This window comes from Dasypus novemcinctus, chromosome 9 (assembly GCF_030445035.2).
Source record: "Dasypus novemcinctus isolate mDasNov1 chromosome 9, mDasNov1.1.hap2, whole genome shotgun sequence".
Taxonomy (NCBI): Eukaryota; Metazoa; Chordata; class Mammalia; order Cingulata; family Dasypodidae; genus Dasypus; species Dasypus novemcinctus.
This window is the reverse complement of record NC_080681.1, coordinates 90,503,057-90,520,219: the sequence shown is the minus strand read 5'-3', so window position 1 is coordinate 90,520,219 and position 17,163 is coordinate 90,503,057. Positions and strand designations below refer to the sequence as shown.

At 38.0% G+C, this 17,163-nt stretch overlaps 1 protein-coding gene and 1 pseudogene across 5 annotated transcripts in view; both read left to right on the top strand.

Annotated features, from left to right (window-relative positions):
• CFAP57 (cilia and flagella associated protein 57) overlaps window positions 1-17,163 on the top strand; it is a 104,039-nt gene that overhangs the window by 30,916 nt on the left and 55,960 nt on the right. For all 5 annotated transcript variants that reach the window (XR_011649689.1, XM_071217510.1, XM_004484439.3 and 2 more), the window contains 4 exons: window positions 459-572; window positions 12,111-12,323; window positions 14,176-14,349; window positions 16,688-16,849. Coding sequence is in view for 4 of the 5 variants with exons in the window: in XM_071217510.1 (XP_071073611.1) it covers window positions 459-572; window positions 12,111-12,323; window positions 14,176-14,349; window positions 16,688-16,849 (663 nt within the window). In the remaining variant the exon portion in view is untranslated. The remainder of the gene's footprint in view (window positions 1-458; window positions 573-12,110; window positions 12,324-14,175; window positions 14,350-16,687; window positions 16,850-17,163) is intronic.
• Window positions 3,713-4,474, top strand: LOC139439581 (hepatoma-derived growth factor-related protein 3 pseudogene; annotated as a pseudogene).

Sequence of the window (17,163 nt, the reverse complement as noted above, 5' to 3'; positions counted from 1 at the left end):
TTTCAGGAATTATTTCCCACACTCTGAAGCGGTGCACTTTTTTCTGGTGGGGGGATATGGAAGGGAGGTAGACAACAGAGTAAAGATGTTATAAAGAAACAAGAAAAGAGATAAGTACACATCCCAAAACATGGATTGCAGGTGTGCCACAGGATGAGGCATGCACTTGGGGCCCCAAGTTAGGCCGGAAATGGTGCTTTTACAGATAAAATTAATGCTGTATTCTGTGGTGATCCAAGCAGCTCAATGATTAGTACACATGGCATTGTCAGCATTTTGTCCAGAATGAGCTGCAGGAATAATGAAAATGTTAGTCCTACTTATACCTTCTCCCTACTCCCACTCCTGCACATAGTTTCAGCATGAACTCTTCAGGAAAGGCTGCTCATACCTGTACCTCCCATTCAATTGCTCATTTCTTTTTTTCATTCCTGTTCTCCTGCTATATTTCTCTGTAGTGTTGCTTTAGCAATGGAGGTCACCTGTTTGCAGCAGTCAATGGAAATGTGATTCACATTTTTACTACCACAAGCCTAGAGAACATCTCAAACCTGAAAGGACACACAGGGAAGGTAAGTGTGTGAACAGCATCCAGGGAAACCAGGACACTGTGCCCAGCACTGTGCTAGGCAGAGAGATATGGGGGAACAAGGGAGTCCTTATCCTTCCTAATTTAATAGTTAAAACAGTGTGGTACTAGTTTATACACCAAAGCACATACACCAAAGGAATAGAATTGAGAAATAAACCCACACACCTGTGGCCAGTCGATTTTCTACAAGGGTGCCAAGTCTCTTCAACAAATGGTGCCAAGACAACTGGAAATCCATTACCAGAACTTTTCCAACTATCCATTCCCTCACCCTACCCCACCCCCACCCCTGGTAACCTTTATTTTCTGTCTCTAACTTTGCATTTTCTATTGATTTCATGTAAGAGAGTATGAAGAGGTATCTCATTATAGTTTGGTGTTTCTTTTTAAGATTTTATTTCTTTCTCTCCTCTTGCCCTGCATTGTCTACTCTCTGTGTCCATTTGCTGTGTGTTGTTTTGCGTCCGCTTGCATTATCAGGTGGCACCAGGAAACTGCATCTCTTTTTTGTTGCATCATCTTGCTGCATCAGCTCAGCCTTCCATGTGTGTGGTACCAGTCCTGGGTGGGCTGCACTTTTTTCACATGGGGCGACTCTCCTAGCGGGGTGCACTCCTTGCACGTGGGGCACCCCTATGCAGGGGCGCCCCTGTGTGGCACGACACTCCTTGCACACTGCAGCACTGTGCGTGGGCCAGCTCACCACACGGGTGAGGAGGCCCTGGGGATCGAACCCATATGGTAGGCAGATGCTCTATCAGTTGAGCCATGTCTCCTTCCTTCATTATAGTTTTGATTTGCATTTCTCAAATGACCAGTGATGTTGAACATCTTTTCTATGCTTAATGGCCATTTGTATATCTTCTCTGGAGAAATGTCTCTTCAAATTCTTTGCCCATTTAAAAAATTCGGTTGTTTGTCTTCTTGTTGAATTGTAGGATTTCTTTATATATTCTGGATATTAAACCTTTATATGATTTCAAAATATTTTCTCCCTTTCTGTAGGATATTGTAACAGCTTGATATTGTTTATGAATACCAAAAATAGATATTAGTTTATTTTTGTACTCTGGTCTGTTCCTCTGGGCATGATTAAATTATAACAAGGGCTTTGATTGGGCCACATCAGTAGGACAAGGGGGCAGGGACTCCCAGAGAAAACCACACAGCAGAGCAGGGGGTTTGGAGTTTTGAGCTGAAGCCCAGGAAATGAGCACATAGGAGAAGAGCACAGAGGAATAGAGAGAGCTCCTTAGACATGGCAGAAGCCCTAAGGAAAGAGAGCCATTTGCCTGTTAGTCTATAGCTGACCTTGAGAAGGGAGCACAGCAGCTGAGCCCAGAGAGAAACAGAGCCCCTGCAAGAGAGGAACCCAAGAAGCCTGAACTGTTGACAGACGTCGGCAGCCATCTTGCCCCAACATGTGGTAAGGGAGGCAACTTATGCTTTATGGGCTGGTAACTGTAAGCTTCTACCTCAAATAAATGCCCTTATAAAAGTCAACAGATTTCTGGTATTTTACATCAACACCCCTTTGGCTGACTAATACAGATGTCTTTTCATATCCTTTGCACAAATATCCTTTGCACAAAAGTTTTTAATTTTGATAAAGTCCAATTTATCTATATTTTCTTTAGTTCTTTACCAGGTCCTTAAGCTATTAGCTCTTATATTTAGGTTGTTGATCCATTTTGAGTTAATTTTTGTATGTGGTGAGAACTAGGGGTCCAATTTCAATCTATTGCATGTGAATATCCACTTTTCACAGCACAATTTGTTGAAGAGACTATTTTTGCCACTTGAAGAGACTTGATGCCTTTGTTGAAAATCAACTGGCCATAAATGTGTCCATCAACCATGAATGGATAAACAAAAAGTGGTATATACATATAGTAGAATATTATTCACCCATAAAAAAAAGAATGAAGTTATGATTCATGCAACAACATGGATGAACCTTGAAGACATCATGTTGAGTAAAATAAGCTAGACACAAAAGGACAAATGTAGTATGATCTCACTGATGTGGAATAATTGGAATAAGCAAATTCATAGAGTCAGAAACTGGAATATAGGTTACCAGGGTCCAGGGTGAGTGTAAGGAATGGTGAGTTAAAGCTTAAATTGTACAGAGATTCTCTTTGGGTTGCTAGAAGAGTTTTGGTGTGTTACATTCACAACATTGTGAATGTAATTAACAGCACTGAATTATATATTTGAATGTGGTTGAAAGGGGCAGTTTTAGGTTGTGTATATGTCATTAGAATAGGGTTTTTTAAAAACCAAAGGACTTTATAACACAATAAACCTTAGTTTGAACCATAGACTAGTTAATAGTACAATTATAATAATGTCCTTTTAATGAATTGTTAACAAATGTATCACATTAATGCAAGATGTTAATAATAGGGTCGTGCATGGAGCTTTGTATGTTATGCATGATTTTTTCTGTAAACTTACAACTTCTCTAATAAAAAAATTTTTCTACCCACCAAACTACCAATTACCACTGCTATAACAAGAGGATATGAATGAATCATTTTTATTTCAGTGTCATTTCACATGAACTTCAGATTCAGAAATGAAAAACATCATATGATTACTGTTTCAGGGCAATCTTCTTCAATTGAATAAAAATTGACTTCCAAGTTAAAAAGAAATATTAAAAGTAAAACAGTAAAACTAGTCCATAGATATCTTGTGTATATAGAAAATTATTGTCAAAGAAAACAATTATGATGGAATTTGTAATTCTTGATCTCTTCTTTCATCTACATCTTCCAATATTTTATTCAAGGAATGTAATTCCTGTGAGGTGCAAAACTAAATAAAATGAAATTTAAAAAGTATATTGTTGGCTGGGCTCTAATAATGGTTGAAATGATGAATGCACAACTATGTGATTATATGAAATATCATTGATTGTACACTTTGAATAGATTGTATGCTTTATTAATATATGTCAATAAAATCTATTTGATTTTTTAAAATTTAGAATTAAAGAGCAAAGGAAAAAAAGTATGTTGTTGGCTAAGCTGCCAGGGCTCCCATTCCCTGCTGCCCACTGCCCGCTGTGATTTGCCGGGCCTGCTGGCCCCCCACCCACCCCCTCACCTCAGCATGGCGCAGTCCCTCTGCCCCAGGCTCGGCAGCCTCTGGGCATCTTGGGTGGTGACTGAGGATAACCAGGAAGGGGATGGGCCACATGTGTGGGCCACGAATACAAGGGCTGGTGCCCCGCTCTTCGCCAAGATGAAAGGTTACCATCACTGGCCCACTGGATTGATGAACTCTCAGGAGTCATGAAGCCTCCAGCAAATAAGTATCCTATCTTCTTTTTAGGCTCCCATGAAACTGCATTTCTAGGTCCCAAAGACCGTTTCCCATATCAGGAATACGAAGACAAATTTGGAAAGTCAAACGTAAAGGATTTAATGACGGATTGTGGGAAATAGAAAATGACCAGGGAATAAAGTTTACTGGATAACAGGCAATTCAGCAGCAGAACTTTTCAGAAACTACAGGAGAAGGTGGAAATACTGTAGATGCAAGCCATGAGGAAGAAGGTGATAGAGTAGAAGAAGATGGAAAAGACAAAAGAATGACAAAGCAGGCTCAAAATGGAAAAAATAGTACACTTCCAATAAATACTCTAAATAGTTCCAGAAATCTCCAGGAGATGAAGATGACAAAGATGAAAAGAAGTAAACAAAAGCAGCTCTGAGGGTGGAGATGCTGGCAGTGATTCAAGAAACGAAACTTCAGACTTGCAGAAAACTAATGAAGGGACCTAACTATCATAATGAATCTGCTTATTAAGAAAAACCACGGGAAGGTTAAACATTTAATTGTCTAATATTCTTGGATTTGATACAAACAACACAGTTATTGTTGTCATTGACAGAACCCCAGTTTGCGTCATACATTATTCATATTCTTCTGTTGTGTTTGAAAAAAAACAATAACAACAACACATTTAGCCTTTTTTAAGGTTATAGATTTAATTTCATGTTATTTGGTTGCATGAAGTTACCCTTAACCACTAAGGATTATGAAGATTTTTGCAGTTTTATGTATGTCTAGGATCCTTTTATCAAGGCACATATGCTCATTATTCCCCTGCCTTTATCCGACCATCTCCAAACACTCAGTTAAATATAAATTAACATTTTTGAATGATCACTCAACATAATGCTTAAGGATGGGATGTCATCTCTGTGAAAGAACCCAGAAATTAATTCCTAGATACGTAATGTTGGTTTATTGAAGATGAAATTAAAATTGTCCTTCCATTCTGAAGCCATGAGTAAAGTTTAACTATGTTATAAAATGTCACTTATGTATTACAGATAGCTAGTTGAGAGTTTATACTTCTCATCATATGTACCCAAACTCAGTTTCTATATGTGAAGTGTTTCTATGTTACTCCAAAATAAGGGCAATGATTTATTTTTTTCCCAACGCCAATACAATTTGAGCTAACCTCTCAAGGTGGATGTTTTACATTTTAAAGCTGGGAACAGCAGCAGCCCTATGGGAAACCAGCCAAAGCATTGACATTTAAATATAGACTTTAAAAACAAACAGCCTTTCTTTTAGAACTAAAATTATAATAGTTAATATTCATCCCACAAAACATTATGTATACATTATTGTTGCTTTTGTGATAACAGAGATTTTATTTATTTTTATGCCAGCTACTATTATGAGAACACCTTTAGTCAGTTTGGATTTTATCAGTCCTGTTGTGCTTGTCCTTGGAATATCTTTCACATATTCGACATTTGTAGTTGAAAAGTTTAAAAAAAAATATTGTTTTTACAGAATATATTTATTGAAATGTGCTCTGGGAGTAAGATTTAAGGTTGTAAGCAACTAAGTGTAATTTGGCTTCATATATGTGAGGTGTTAATGTAATTCATATATTAAAGCAAAAATTGCTAACAAGTTGACAATAAAATCAAGTGCAGGTGAGAGTTTTCTTTTTCTTTTTTAAAGGCTCTTGGTTTTAGGTTATTTGAAAACACGGGGGCAAATAGCTGTGTGATTTGCTTGCACGTTTAAGATACTAACATTTACCAGCTCCATGGACACTAAATTTACGCACTTGACATTATCCACACATTGACTGTACCCCATTTTCTTTTGTTTTTTTTACCTTTGCCAAGAGCTAATAAATAACATGAAGAGAAGTTAGTCTAGGACCATTAATGATAGTGGCGGTAATGGTGATGATGGTGATGAAGGCAGCCAAGAGTATGAAAGCACCAGTCCCTTAGCACTGGAGGGTACACTGAGGAAGTAGCTGTATTTTTAGTTTGTTTCCATTGTTCAGCAAATATTGGATTTTCTCTATTATGCTCACATACAATTCTGAATATGAAAGGTTCATAAAAAGATGGTAGATACAAGTGCATGATTGTTTTCTAAGTTCACAACTTCTGTAATAAAAATATATTTTTTAAAAAGATAGTAGAGATGCCAATCCCATTCTTTTTTCCTTACAAAGCACTTCTCAATTTTGAATATTTATTAAAATTCACCAAAAGACCTCTTCATTGCTCGTACTAAAATAGAATGTAGATGACATTTTGAATATTCTAAAAAACTGGCAGATTTTTAGAATAAAAATCTAGAGACTACAAAACTTGTCATGAAGAAAATATACAATATGTTTCAAATTTAACAAGATTTTGTCTTCATGAAAGGTCAAAGCAATTTTATTAAAAATATACACAGAAATACAATAGAAATATTTCCTGTCACCAATAAAACAAGTGTTCATTAGGGTGATGATAAAATTATTAGTCCTTCAGCTGTTTAGAATCACAAAATTTTTTTAGCAAGAACAGTTTTAAAACAGCTGAAAATAATATACTTTACTTGGGAAAACTTTTTTTAAACTGCACTTAAAAATATTCTCGGGATCTGCCTTTTATGTTGAAATTGGTACTGAATCATAAGCATCGTAATCATGCAAAAATTATTTCTCCTATCTGCATTTGCTATTTTGAATTTTTAACATGCATAGACCATATTCACTTTTGAATGGTTTCATTTCTGTGCTCACTATTGTAGGAACTAAACTGTAAATTTTTGCACTTACAATTATTTAATATGTACAACAAAATTGAGACAGATGTTTAGGTTTATTCACAAATAATTCAGAATATATTTCTTTAAGCAAACTTTTCTCAACAACTTCAATTTTTCTTCAAAAAAAGAAAAAGAAATCTCCCTACACAATGCCATATTATAACTCACACAGAGAGTGTAGAGTAATTTATATTTTGTGGTTTTTTTTAAACGGAGATACCAGGGATTAAACCAAGGACCCTCAGATGTGCGATGCCACCACTCAACCAGTAAGCTACACCTGCTCCAATTCATGTAGTCTAACTTAAAATATATAGTTACAGGAAGGGAGTGCAATGGCTCAGATTATCAGTACCAGGATAAGAGAAGTCAGTAATCTGGAGAGAAAGAACATGAAGTAAGAATTTTATTCATCTTTTTCATCTGCCTTTATTTTTATGATGAAGTCTGGTTTGTAGGTACAATGATAGGCAAAAAACTGAGATAGAATTCCATATCCTATGTTTAATGCAAAAAAAAAAAAAAAGGATTTTCGCTTCTTCAGGGCCTTTGTAGACATAAGCAGTTCTAGCATGAAGAGAGGCACCTATGTGGGAAAACTGAGCCTGTTGCATAAAACAAAAATGGGTAAGCATGAGATTTGTGCTCAAATGGATGCACAAAGGGAGTTCTGAAAGGTTCATTCAGTTCTGAAAGGTTCATTCACATGAACACGGGTTCATGTGACCACAGAACTAGTCTCACCTGTAGCCAGAATGGTTTCAAACAATCCATAATCTTCAATCTTTTATTGAATTTAGGGCCATTCTTAATATAACCGTTCAAATAAAGTATACCTTCTTTAGTGTGGCTTTATCATGCCAACTGTGTTTTTTAACCCATCCAGTGCTCAATACCAAACATTAGCGGTTCAATTTAACAGAATAACCTAAATAAAATCTTAGTTTCCTATTTGCATTTTGGTGATCCTATATAGGTCTCAGCTTAGGCTCCCAAATTGTGTTTCAATAAAAATGAAAATAAAGAGTTTGAAAAGCTAAACTATGTTTAGCATAACAAACTATTTACAAAGAAGCACTGAGGACTGCAGTTTCATTTATCAGTCTTTCACGTAATCCTTGGAGCAATAGCTCAAAGCCCTCTCACTGTGTTTTTTTGTTGTTGTTTGTGTATTTATCCATATATTTGGCTTTTTTGAAAATTAAATACTTTAAAATTTGTAAGATAAGGTTCTTGCCAAATGGGAAAGGGAGTATGGTTATGGTTGCTCTTTATAAAATGGTCCATGTGCATGCAGACAGCCTTTTCAAACAAATTATAATTTATTTAGAAGTACAGCCTGTCAGCATAAATCTGAATTTGCAAAAATCTAAATTCTAAAAAAAAAAAACCATTGTTTAATCTTACATATCTGTGAGTTTTCCAGTTTTCCTTCTGTATTAATTTCATCCCATTGTGATTTGAGAAGAAACTTGCATGATTTCAATCTATTTAAATTTAGTAAGATTTGATTTTTGGTCTTACATATGGTCTATCCGGGAGAATGATCCATGTGCATTTGAGAAGAATGAGTATTCTGCAGCTGTTAGTAGAGTGTCATATAAATGTCTGTTAGGGATAATTTTTTTTTTTAATGTGTTGTTCAAGTTCTCTATTTCTTTATTGAACTTCTGACTAGATGTTCTATCCATTATTAAAAGTAGTATATTGACATCTCTGTTATTGTAGATAGATCTACCTCTCTCTTCAGTTCTGTCAATTTTTGCTTCACGTATTTTGGCATTCTGTTGTTAGATGCATGTTTTAGTTTCCGAGGCTACTTAAGCAAATATCATGACATGATTTGGCTTAAACAATGGGAATTTATAGCCTCACAGATTTGGAGGCTTCTTAGAAGTCCAAACTCAAGGTCTTGGCAAGCTGTACTTTCTCCCATAGTCTGTACCATTCTGGTGCTGGCATACGGCAGTCCTTGGGGTTCTGTGGTTGGCATCTCTGCCTCTACCACATGGCTTCTGTTTCTGGCCTCTGTTTCTCCTGCTCCATCATCTATGTCTCTGTCTAGATTTCCTCTCTTTATAAGAACTTCAGTCATATGGATTAAGACCCACCCTGATTCAATTTGGTCTCATCCAAATAGAATCTTTGTTGAAGATTGTATTTTTAAATGAGTCTCCACCTTAACTAACATCAACACCTTCAAAGGAAGTTCCTATTTACAAAAGGGTTCACACTCATAGGAATGCCAGATAAGATTTGAACATGTCTTTTGTGGAGTCCCTGGCTCAATCCCAAACATCTCCTTCCTGTAGGTTTGCTAGTTTTTTGTTTTGTTTTGTTTTGTTTTTGTTTGTTTTTCTTATTGTTGAAGGCCCTAGCCGTCTATTCAGTTAGTGATTTTTCTAAACTAATTTATGCAAAGTCTGTATTTCTTAACTATAATTACCTGAGGTCTCTGTTACTTAAGTTTGTAGTCAGCTGGTGTTATTGACAGATTTCCTTAAATACCAGAGATAACAGAAAGGAAGGAATGAGAGGAAGGAAGGGAGGGAGGAACAAAACATGTTTCTCAGCCTTTGCAGATTGGCCCTGTGCTGGTGTTCTCTTTCATCACTAGCCAGCCCTCCAGTGAGCCTAAAGAACAGCCTGAAGCGAAAGCATAGAGTCATCTCAGGTCTCTTCTGATCATGTGTCTTATCCTAGACATGCACACATGACCTCATCAAGCACCTCTCTACAGGGATACTCTGAATGCAGAATGCCCAACTCCACTCTTTGCAGCCTTTCCTCCCAATGCAGGCTTCATTTTATGTTTCACCTGGTAATCCTTTGCCCCAGGCACCTGTGGTTTGTTTTCTTAGGGTGTTTTAGTAGTCCTGCCAGTTGCTTCGACATACAGAACCAGTTCCAGGACCAGCAAGGCAGAGACCAGCATCCTGTATCAGTCCCTCAGGCTGCCACCCAGCTGACTGATACAGTCATATCTGTGCTCCCCACCCCCCCCCCCCAACCCCCCCATGCGCAGAAGGGTTTCTCTCCTGCCTCTGGAACCCAGGAGCATGGGTTGGTGACTCATGGGAGGAGATGGAAATAGGACCTGTAAAGGTATTATGAGGTTTTCCTAATTTTTTCAGGTTGCCTTTTTCTTGATTCAGTGCTCATCCAGTTACTACAACCATTTAACTGTATTCCAGAGCTCTGAGAAAGCTGATTTCTGCAAGTTTCTGCTGGTTTTCCAAAGTTGTTGTGGGAGGACAGAACTCTGGAGTTTCTCCTTCTACCATCTTGTTGACCTCACACATCTTTATTTCATTTTGTATTGTTCATTGCTAGTGTTTAGAAATGCACTTTCTTTTTATATGTGGATCTTGTAGCTTGCAACCTTGGTGAACTCATATATTAGTTCTAATCATTTTTAGTTTATTTCTTAGGATTTGCTAAATACATGATCGTGTCATGAATTCCACTGATTTCTTTTCTTTGCCTAATTTTCCTGTCTAGAATCTCCAGTACAATTTAATATAGAAGTGGAAAGAACAGGCATCCTTGTTTTTCCCAATCTTGGGGGGAAAACAGTCTTTCACCATTAAGTGTGATGTTTGTTAGCTTTGAGTTTTTCATTGATGCCCTTTATCAGGTTGAAGAAGTTCTCTTCTATTCCTAATTCATTGAATGTTTTTACATGAAAGTGTATCGGAATTTCTCTAATGCTTTTTCTGCATCTATCAATATGATCATATGGTTTTTGACCTTTATCTATTAACATAGTATATTACATTAATTGATTTTTTAGAAGTTAAATCAACCTTGTGTTCATGATATAATTCTCACTTGGCCATGGTATGTAATACTTCGTTTTTTTTTTTTTTAATAGAGAAGTTGTGTTTTTACCAAACAAACATGCATAAAATATAGGATTCCCATATACCTCCCTATTATTAACACCTTGCATTCATGTGGTACATTTGTTACAATTTATGAAAGCACATTTTTATAGTTGTCCTATTACTATAGTCCATGGTTTAACTTAGGGTTCACTATGTAGTGCAGTTTCATGGATTTTTTAAAAATTTTATTCTATTACCATATATAACCTAACATTTCCTCTTTTATCCACTTTCAGATATATATTTCAGTGCTGTTAATTAATTCACAATATTGTGCTACCATCACCACCATCCGTTACCAAAACATTTCCATTGCTCCAAGTAGGAATGCTATACATTTTAAGCTTTATCTCCCTATCCCTATACCTACATTCTAGAGTCTAACTTTGAGTTTTTTCATTCTAATTATTCCATATTTCATATTTTTATATTTTGCTCAATTCTATTTGCTAGTATTTCATTGAAGATTTTTATTTCTAATTCAAAGAAGAACAGTGGTCTATATTTTTCTTTCGATGTCTTCATCTGCTTTTGTTATGAGGGTAGTACTGGACTCATAGAATTAGTTGGGAAGTGTTCCTTCCTCAATTAATTTTTGGGAAGGGTTGGTAAACAATTGGTATTAATTCTTATTTTAATCTGGTAGAATTCACCGGTGAAGTCATCTGAGCCTGGGCTTTTCTTTGTGGGAAGGTTCTACATTACTAGTCAGTCTCTTTACATATTATAGTTCTATTCAGCTTTCTTTTTCTTTTTGAGTCAGTTTTGGTAATATGTGTCTTTCTAGGAATTTGTCCATTTCATCTCAGTTATCTAATTTTCTAGCATACAGTTGTTAATAATTTTCCCTTATAATCCCTTTTCTTTCTGTAAGGTCTGAAATAATGTTCTTCCTTTCATTCTTGATTTTGGTAATTTGACTCTTCTCTTTTTTTCTGTCACTTTAGCTACAGAGTACAAATTTTGCTGGTGGAGAATCAACTTTTGTTTTTCTATTCTCTATTTTCTTTCCACTCTAATCTTTATTATTTGCTTTCTTCTGCTTGCTTTGAGTTTAGTTTGCTTTTTCTAATTTATTAAGGTGGAAGTTTCAGTTGTTGAATTCAGATCTTTCTTCTTTTAAAATACACAGACATTTGCAGCTATAAATTTCCGTCTGTGCATGGCTTCAGCTGCATACCCCAAAGTCTTGGTATCTTGTGTGGGGTTTTTTTCTATCAATCTCCAAGTATTTTTAAACTTCCCTTGTGATTTCTTCTTTGATCTATTGATTGTTTATAAATGTATTGGTTAATTTCTGCATATTTGTGAACATAATGTGAACAAGAAGTGGGAGTTTCATCTTTGGTATTTTACAAGCCTCTTTGAAAACAGGATGTAAACATTCTCAGGAGGCTATGTTTTGTGCTTACAGAAGAGCATATATCAGGAAAGGACACTGTATCACTCTAGTTGAGCACCTAAGGAGTTGACCCCCCTTTCCATCTTGGTGTGTGTGTGTGTATTCTATAACTGAATGTCTTCATCCCCTGCAGATTCGTTCAATTGTGTGGAATGCAGATGACAGCAAGTTGATTTCTTGTGGCACAGATGGTGCTGTATATGAATGGAATCTGTCCTCAGGAAAGAGAGAGACAGAATGTGTGCTCAAGTCCTGCAGCTACAACTGCGTTACCATCTCCCCTGATGGAAAAGTTATCTTTGCTGTTGGATCAGACCAGACCCTCAAGGAGATTGCAGATTCTTCAGTAAGTCTGCCCCTGCCTCCATGCAGTTGCACTGATCTGCAGAACACAGCCTCCCATGCTTACAACAGATGTGCATGGAAGGCGGCCAGGGAGAACAGGGCCCCTTCTTCATGGGATAACACCTGGTCCTCTTTCCTTTTGGTTCAGCTCGGTTATTGTCAGTTCCTGAATTTCCTGACCAGTGCCCTACCTGCCTGGGTTAAATTTCGAGGCCTTTTTCATTTCTGTGTTGCTTGGTACCTGCAGCTTCTCTTCCACTCTCCAGGCAGGGAGGTTAACAGCATCTCTAAACTGTATTCTTCACCCCTGATAGCAGCAGAATTATAGTCAGCTGCTATCACCTAGGCACTGCATTCTTTTGAAATCCCCACACTCTGAAACTCTGGAATTACCACATGTGGCTCCAGGTAGGTGAAGGAGAAGAGAAAAGTTCAGCAAGAGCACTTCATACAAATGTGGCTTGTGTCCTTCTCCAGGAGTCCAATATAGCTGACCTTCATTGGCTTTTCTGGCTTTTCCTGAGTGTTTGTCACTTACATGATACTAGTGCCTGGGAAAGTACAGAGCTACCATGGCAGTGAACTGACCCGAGGCAGTTCCACTGTGAGTGGAACACTGCATAGAGGAAGGTGTCTCTCCTCTCTGCTGCCAAGGCCCCTGGTCCTCATGCTGTGGTAGCTTTTAAAACACCGCACCAGAATAAAGCTCCTTTAGGACAGGGCAGTGTTTTATACCTCTTGGTATCCTTAGTAGCTACTACACTGCATGGCCCAGAGTAAACATTCAATAAATGTTTAGTACAGGGGTAGATGAGTGGATGGATGGATGTTCCCTACTAGTATATCTTGTTTATATAATAGGACATTAGTAAATACTGAATAAATTTATGATCAACACTACATTCTTAATTCAAGATGTACTTTAGCATAGCAGTCAAGAGCACAGACTCTGGACCCACGCTACCCTTTACTAACTGTGAGTTCAGGCACCTAACATCTCTGTGATTGTATTTTGTCACTTTAAAATGGTGATAACAGTTACTACCACAAAGAGTTTTTTATGAAGATTGAATGAGTTACAAATGTAAAAGGCAAGCAGCAGTGCTTTATTAACACTATGTAACATGTAAAATGCATACAACAGGCACATATTAACACTATATAAAGATTTGTTATTAGTAGTAGTATTAGTCCTAATTCTAGAACTGGTTGTTCATCAATCAGGAAACCAAGAAATATTGAGTTTGTGCCTTTTATGTGCCTTCTAGGCACTATGCCAGATGTTATAAGAAACTGGGGGAAGGGAAGCGGATTTGGCTCTACAGATAGAGCATCTGCCTACCATATGAGAGGTCCAGGGTTCAAACCCAGGGCCTCCTGACCCGTGTGGTGAGCTGGCCCATGCGCAGTGCTGATGTGCGCAAGGAGTGCCGTGCCATGCAGGGGTATCCCATGTAGGGAAGCCCCACACACAAGGAGTGCGCCCCATAAGGTGAGCCACCCCACGCAAAAAAGCACAGCCTGCCCAGGAGTGGCGCTGCACACATGGAGAGCTGACAGCATCAAGATGACACAACAAAAAAGAGACACATTCCTGGTGCTGCTAACAAGAATGCAAGCAGACACAGAAAAACACACAGCGAATGGACACAGAGAGCACACAACGGGGGGGGAGGGCAGGAATGGGAGAGAAATAAATAAATCTTTTTTAAAAAAAAAAAGAGACTGGGGTAAAAACAAATATTTTAAAAATACAGACCTTGCCATAGGTTACTATTAGAGGAAGAGAATGACAAGGGGACACTGGGACTTGATCCAGATGCAGACATTGACGAGAGCTGTCTGTGTTCCAGGTCCTTCGAGAGATGTCGGCATTCGACGTTATCTACACAGCCATTGCCATCTCGCACTCAGGACGGATGATGTTTGCAGGCACCTCAGTGGGAACCATTCGTGCGATGAAGTACCCTCTGCCTGTACAGAAAGAATTCAATGAGTACCAGGCCCATGGTGGTCCTATCACTAAGGTGAGAGGGGAACTTTTCCCAGAACTAGCTTAGATAGACCCATCTGATCTTGCCCTCCACATACATTCTTCATTCCTTCAACCTTCCAACATCTCTTCTCTCTCCCTATTCCTTCTGTCTCCTTATAAATATTTATTGGTTATTAATACCCTTTGTTTAAGCCACCTCTAGGAATCTATTCAAGGAAATAATCAGAGATGCACTTAAATATTTATGTACAAGATGGTTCATCATAACACCGTGCATAATGACAGGCCATCTAATTAGATGTTGTAGGTGCCCCACCCAGATCACGCCAGCTGCTGTGAGGGCTGCAAATGGCCCTGGGCTAAAGGGAGTTACAGTCCAGGAAATTAGCCCCTGCCCTCCTTGCCGGTACAAAAGGCCACTCCTGGGTATAATAACATGAGCACACATTTGTAAATTGTCCTTCCAGTCCTTCTAAAAAAGTAGTTTCTCTGTTTACATGGGATTCCTAAATAACAGACACTGGAAAATGTATATCTCCTCTCTCCTCCTCCCCTCTGAATGACACCAACACCTCAGGATTTTAATTGTGTCCCAAACTCTATTCATTATAAAAGCAATTTTAGAAATGGAAAAGCACTCAGTGGCATAACTAATAATATTTTAGTGCATTATCTTCTACTCTCTTATATATTATGTGTGTTTTAAATAAAATTGAGATCATATGGTAGATGTCTGTTGTGACCTGTTTTTTTAACTTAACACTATTTCGAGCATTTTTCCGTATTCCTCAAAAGCATGATTTTAGTAGTTGCATAAATATCCTCTCTTATGATAGATGATAATTTATTTTACTCCTCTGTTTAAGCTAGACCTTTAGATTATCTTGTGAATGATAGTGAGTATCCTAGACTACAAATGTAATGTATATATCTATTATTTCCTAAAGCTAAAATCCCAGAGAGAGAATTTCTGAGTGAAAGAGTATTGCCATTTTTAAGGTCCTTGAAGCATATTCCTGATTAGAGAAGACAGTTTTCATAGTTGATTATTTTGTTTTAACTTTTTATTTTGAAATAATTATAGACGCACAGGAAATTGCAAAGATAGCACAGAGGACCTGTGTACCCTCCACCCAGTTTCCCCCAGTGATTTTATCTTAGGTCTACTCTAAAATCTGTACTTGATTGTTCATAGAACTTTTATTTGTAATAGCCAAAGACTGAAAACAAAATGTCCTACTATAGGTGAATCGTTAAACAAACTGTGGTCTAACTGTAGTACAATATCAAAACCAGGAAATTGACCTAGGCACCATGTGTGTATAATTCTGTGTCATTTTATCATACGTGTAGATTCATGTAACCACCACAGCAGTCAAGATACAGAACTACTCCATTACTAGATAGATCTCCCTTGGGCTATCCCTGTATAGTCCCAACCACCTCCCCTCACCCACATCATCTATAACCCTTGGCAACCACTCATTTATTCGCCATCTCAATAATTCTGTCATTTTGAGAATTTTATATAATTGGAATCATACAGTATGTGATCTTTTGAGATTGGCTTTTTTCACTTACCATTGAAGATCTATCCAAGTTGTTTTGTGTATCAGTAGTTCATTCTTTTTGCTGAGTAGTGTGTTATGGCTATACCACAGTTTGTTTAGTCATTCACCTGTTGTAGGATATTTTGTTTACAGTCTTTGGCTATTACAATAGCTGCAATTAAAGCTGCTATGATCAAGTACAGGATTTGGGATAGACATAGTTTTTATTTCTTTGGGATAAATGTCCAAGAGTGTGATTGCTAGATCATATGGTAAGTGTATGTTTAGTTTTTTATGAAACCACCAAGCGATTTTCCAGAGTGGTTGTACCATTCCCACCAGCAAGGTATGAGAGCTCCAGTTTCTCTGAATCTTGGCCAGCATCTGGTATTGTCATTATTTTTCATTTTAGCTGTTCTAATAGGTGTGTAACGATATCTCATCCTGGCTTAATTTGCATTTCCCTAATGGCGAGTGTCACTGAACATCTTTTCATGTGCTTATTTGCATCCTCTTTGGTGAAATGACTTTTTTATCTTTTGCCCACTTTCTGATAGGATTGTTGAGGGTTTTTATACTGTTGCATTTTGAGAGTTCCTTATATATTCCAATTTCACGAGAATGTAGACATAGCCTTATTTCCTTTATTCATCATCAGAAGCCTACTTGGGCTCCTGTCTCTTAACCAGGATCAGGAACACTTCCTCCCAGTGAGGCTGTGCCCTAGGTACTGGGGAGGGAAGTTTGCACAATAACCCGTTCAGCCCTGGTCATCTGTGGCCCTAGAAAGCTGCTTCTCCCTGATCTGTTTCTCCTCAGATGTTGCTCACCTTTGATGACCAATACCTGCTGACTGCTGCTGACGATGGCTGTCTCTTCACCTGGAAGGTCTTTGATAAGGATGGTCGGGGGATCAAGCGAGAGAGGGAAGTGGGCTTTGCCGAAGAGGTGCTTGTTACTAAAACAGACATGGAAGAGAAGGTAAGAGATCTACTGAGAGGAATATGTAAATCCCTTACCGGATGGCACCCAGACTGCTCAGACCAGCATTTGAGGCTTTCTACAGCCTGGTGGCACCCAGTGCTCAGAGTAAACTCCCACAGCACCCCTGCTCATTCTCTATCCACACCACGATGCCACCCCCCTCGCTTCTTGCCTCTCACTCTACCACATGATCAGATTTACATACGGTACTCTAGTTGTATTGTATGCCCAGCTTTCCACTTCCTACTCTTCAAGGACAAGAGCCATGATCTTCAATTTTCTTGTATGACCAACAGTTTCTAGTGCATGCT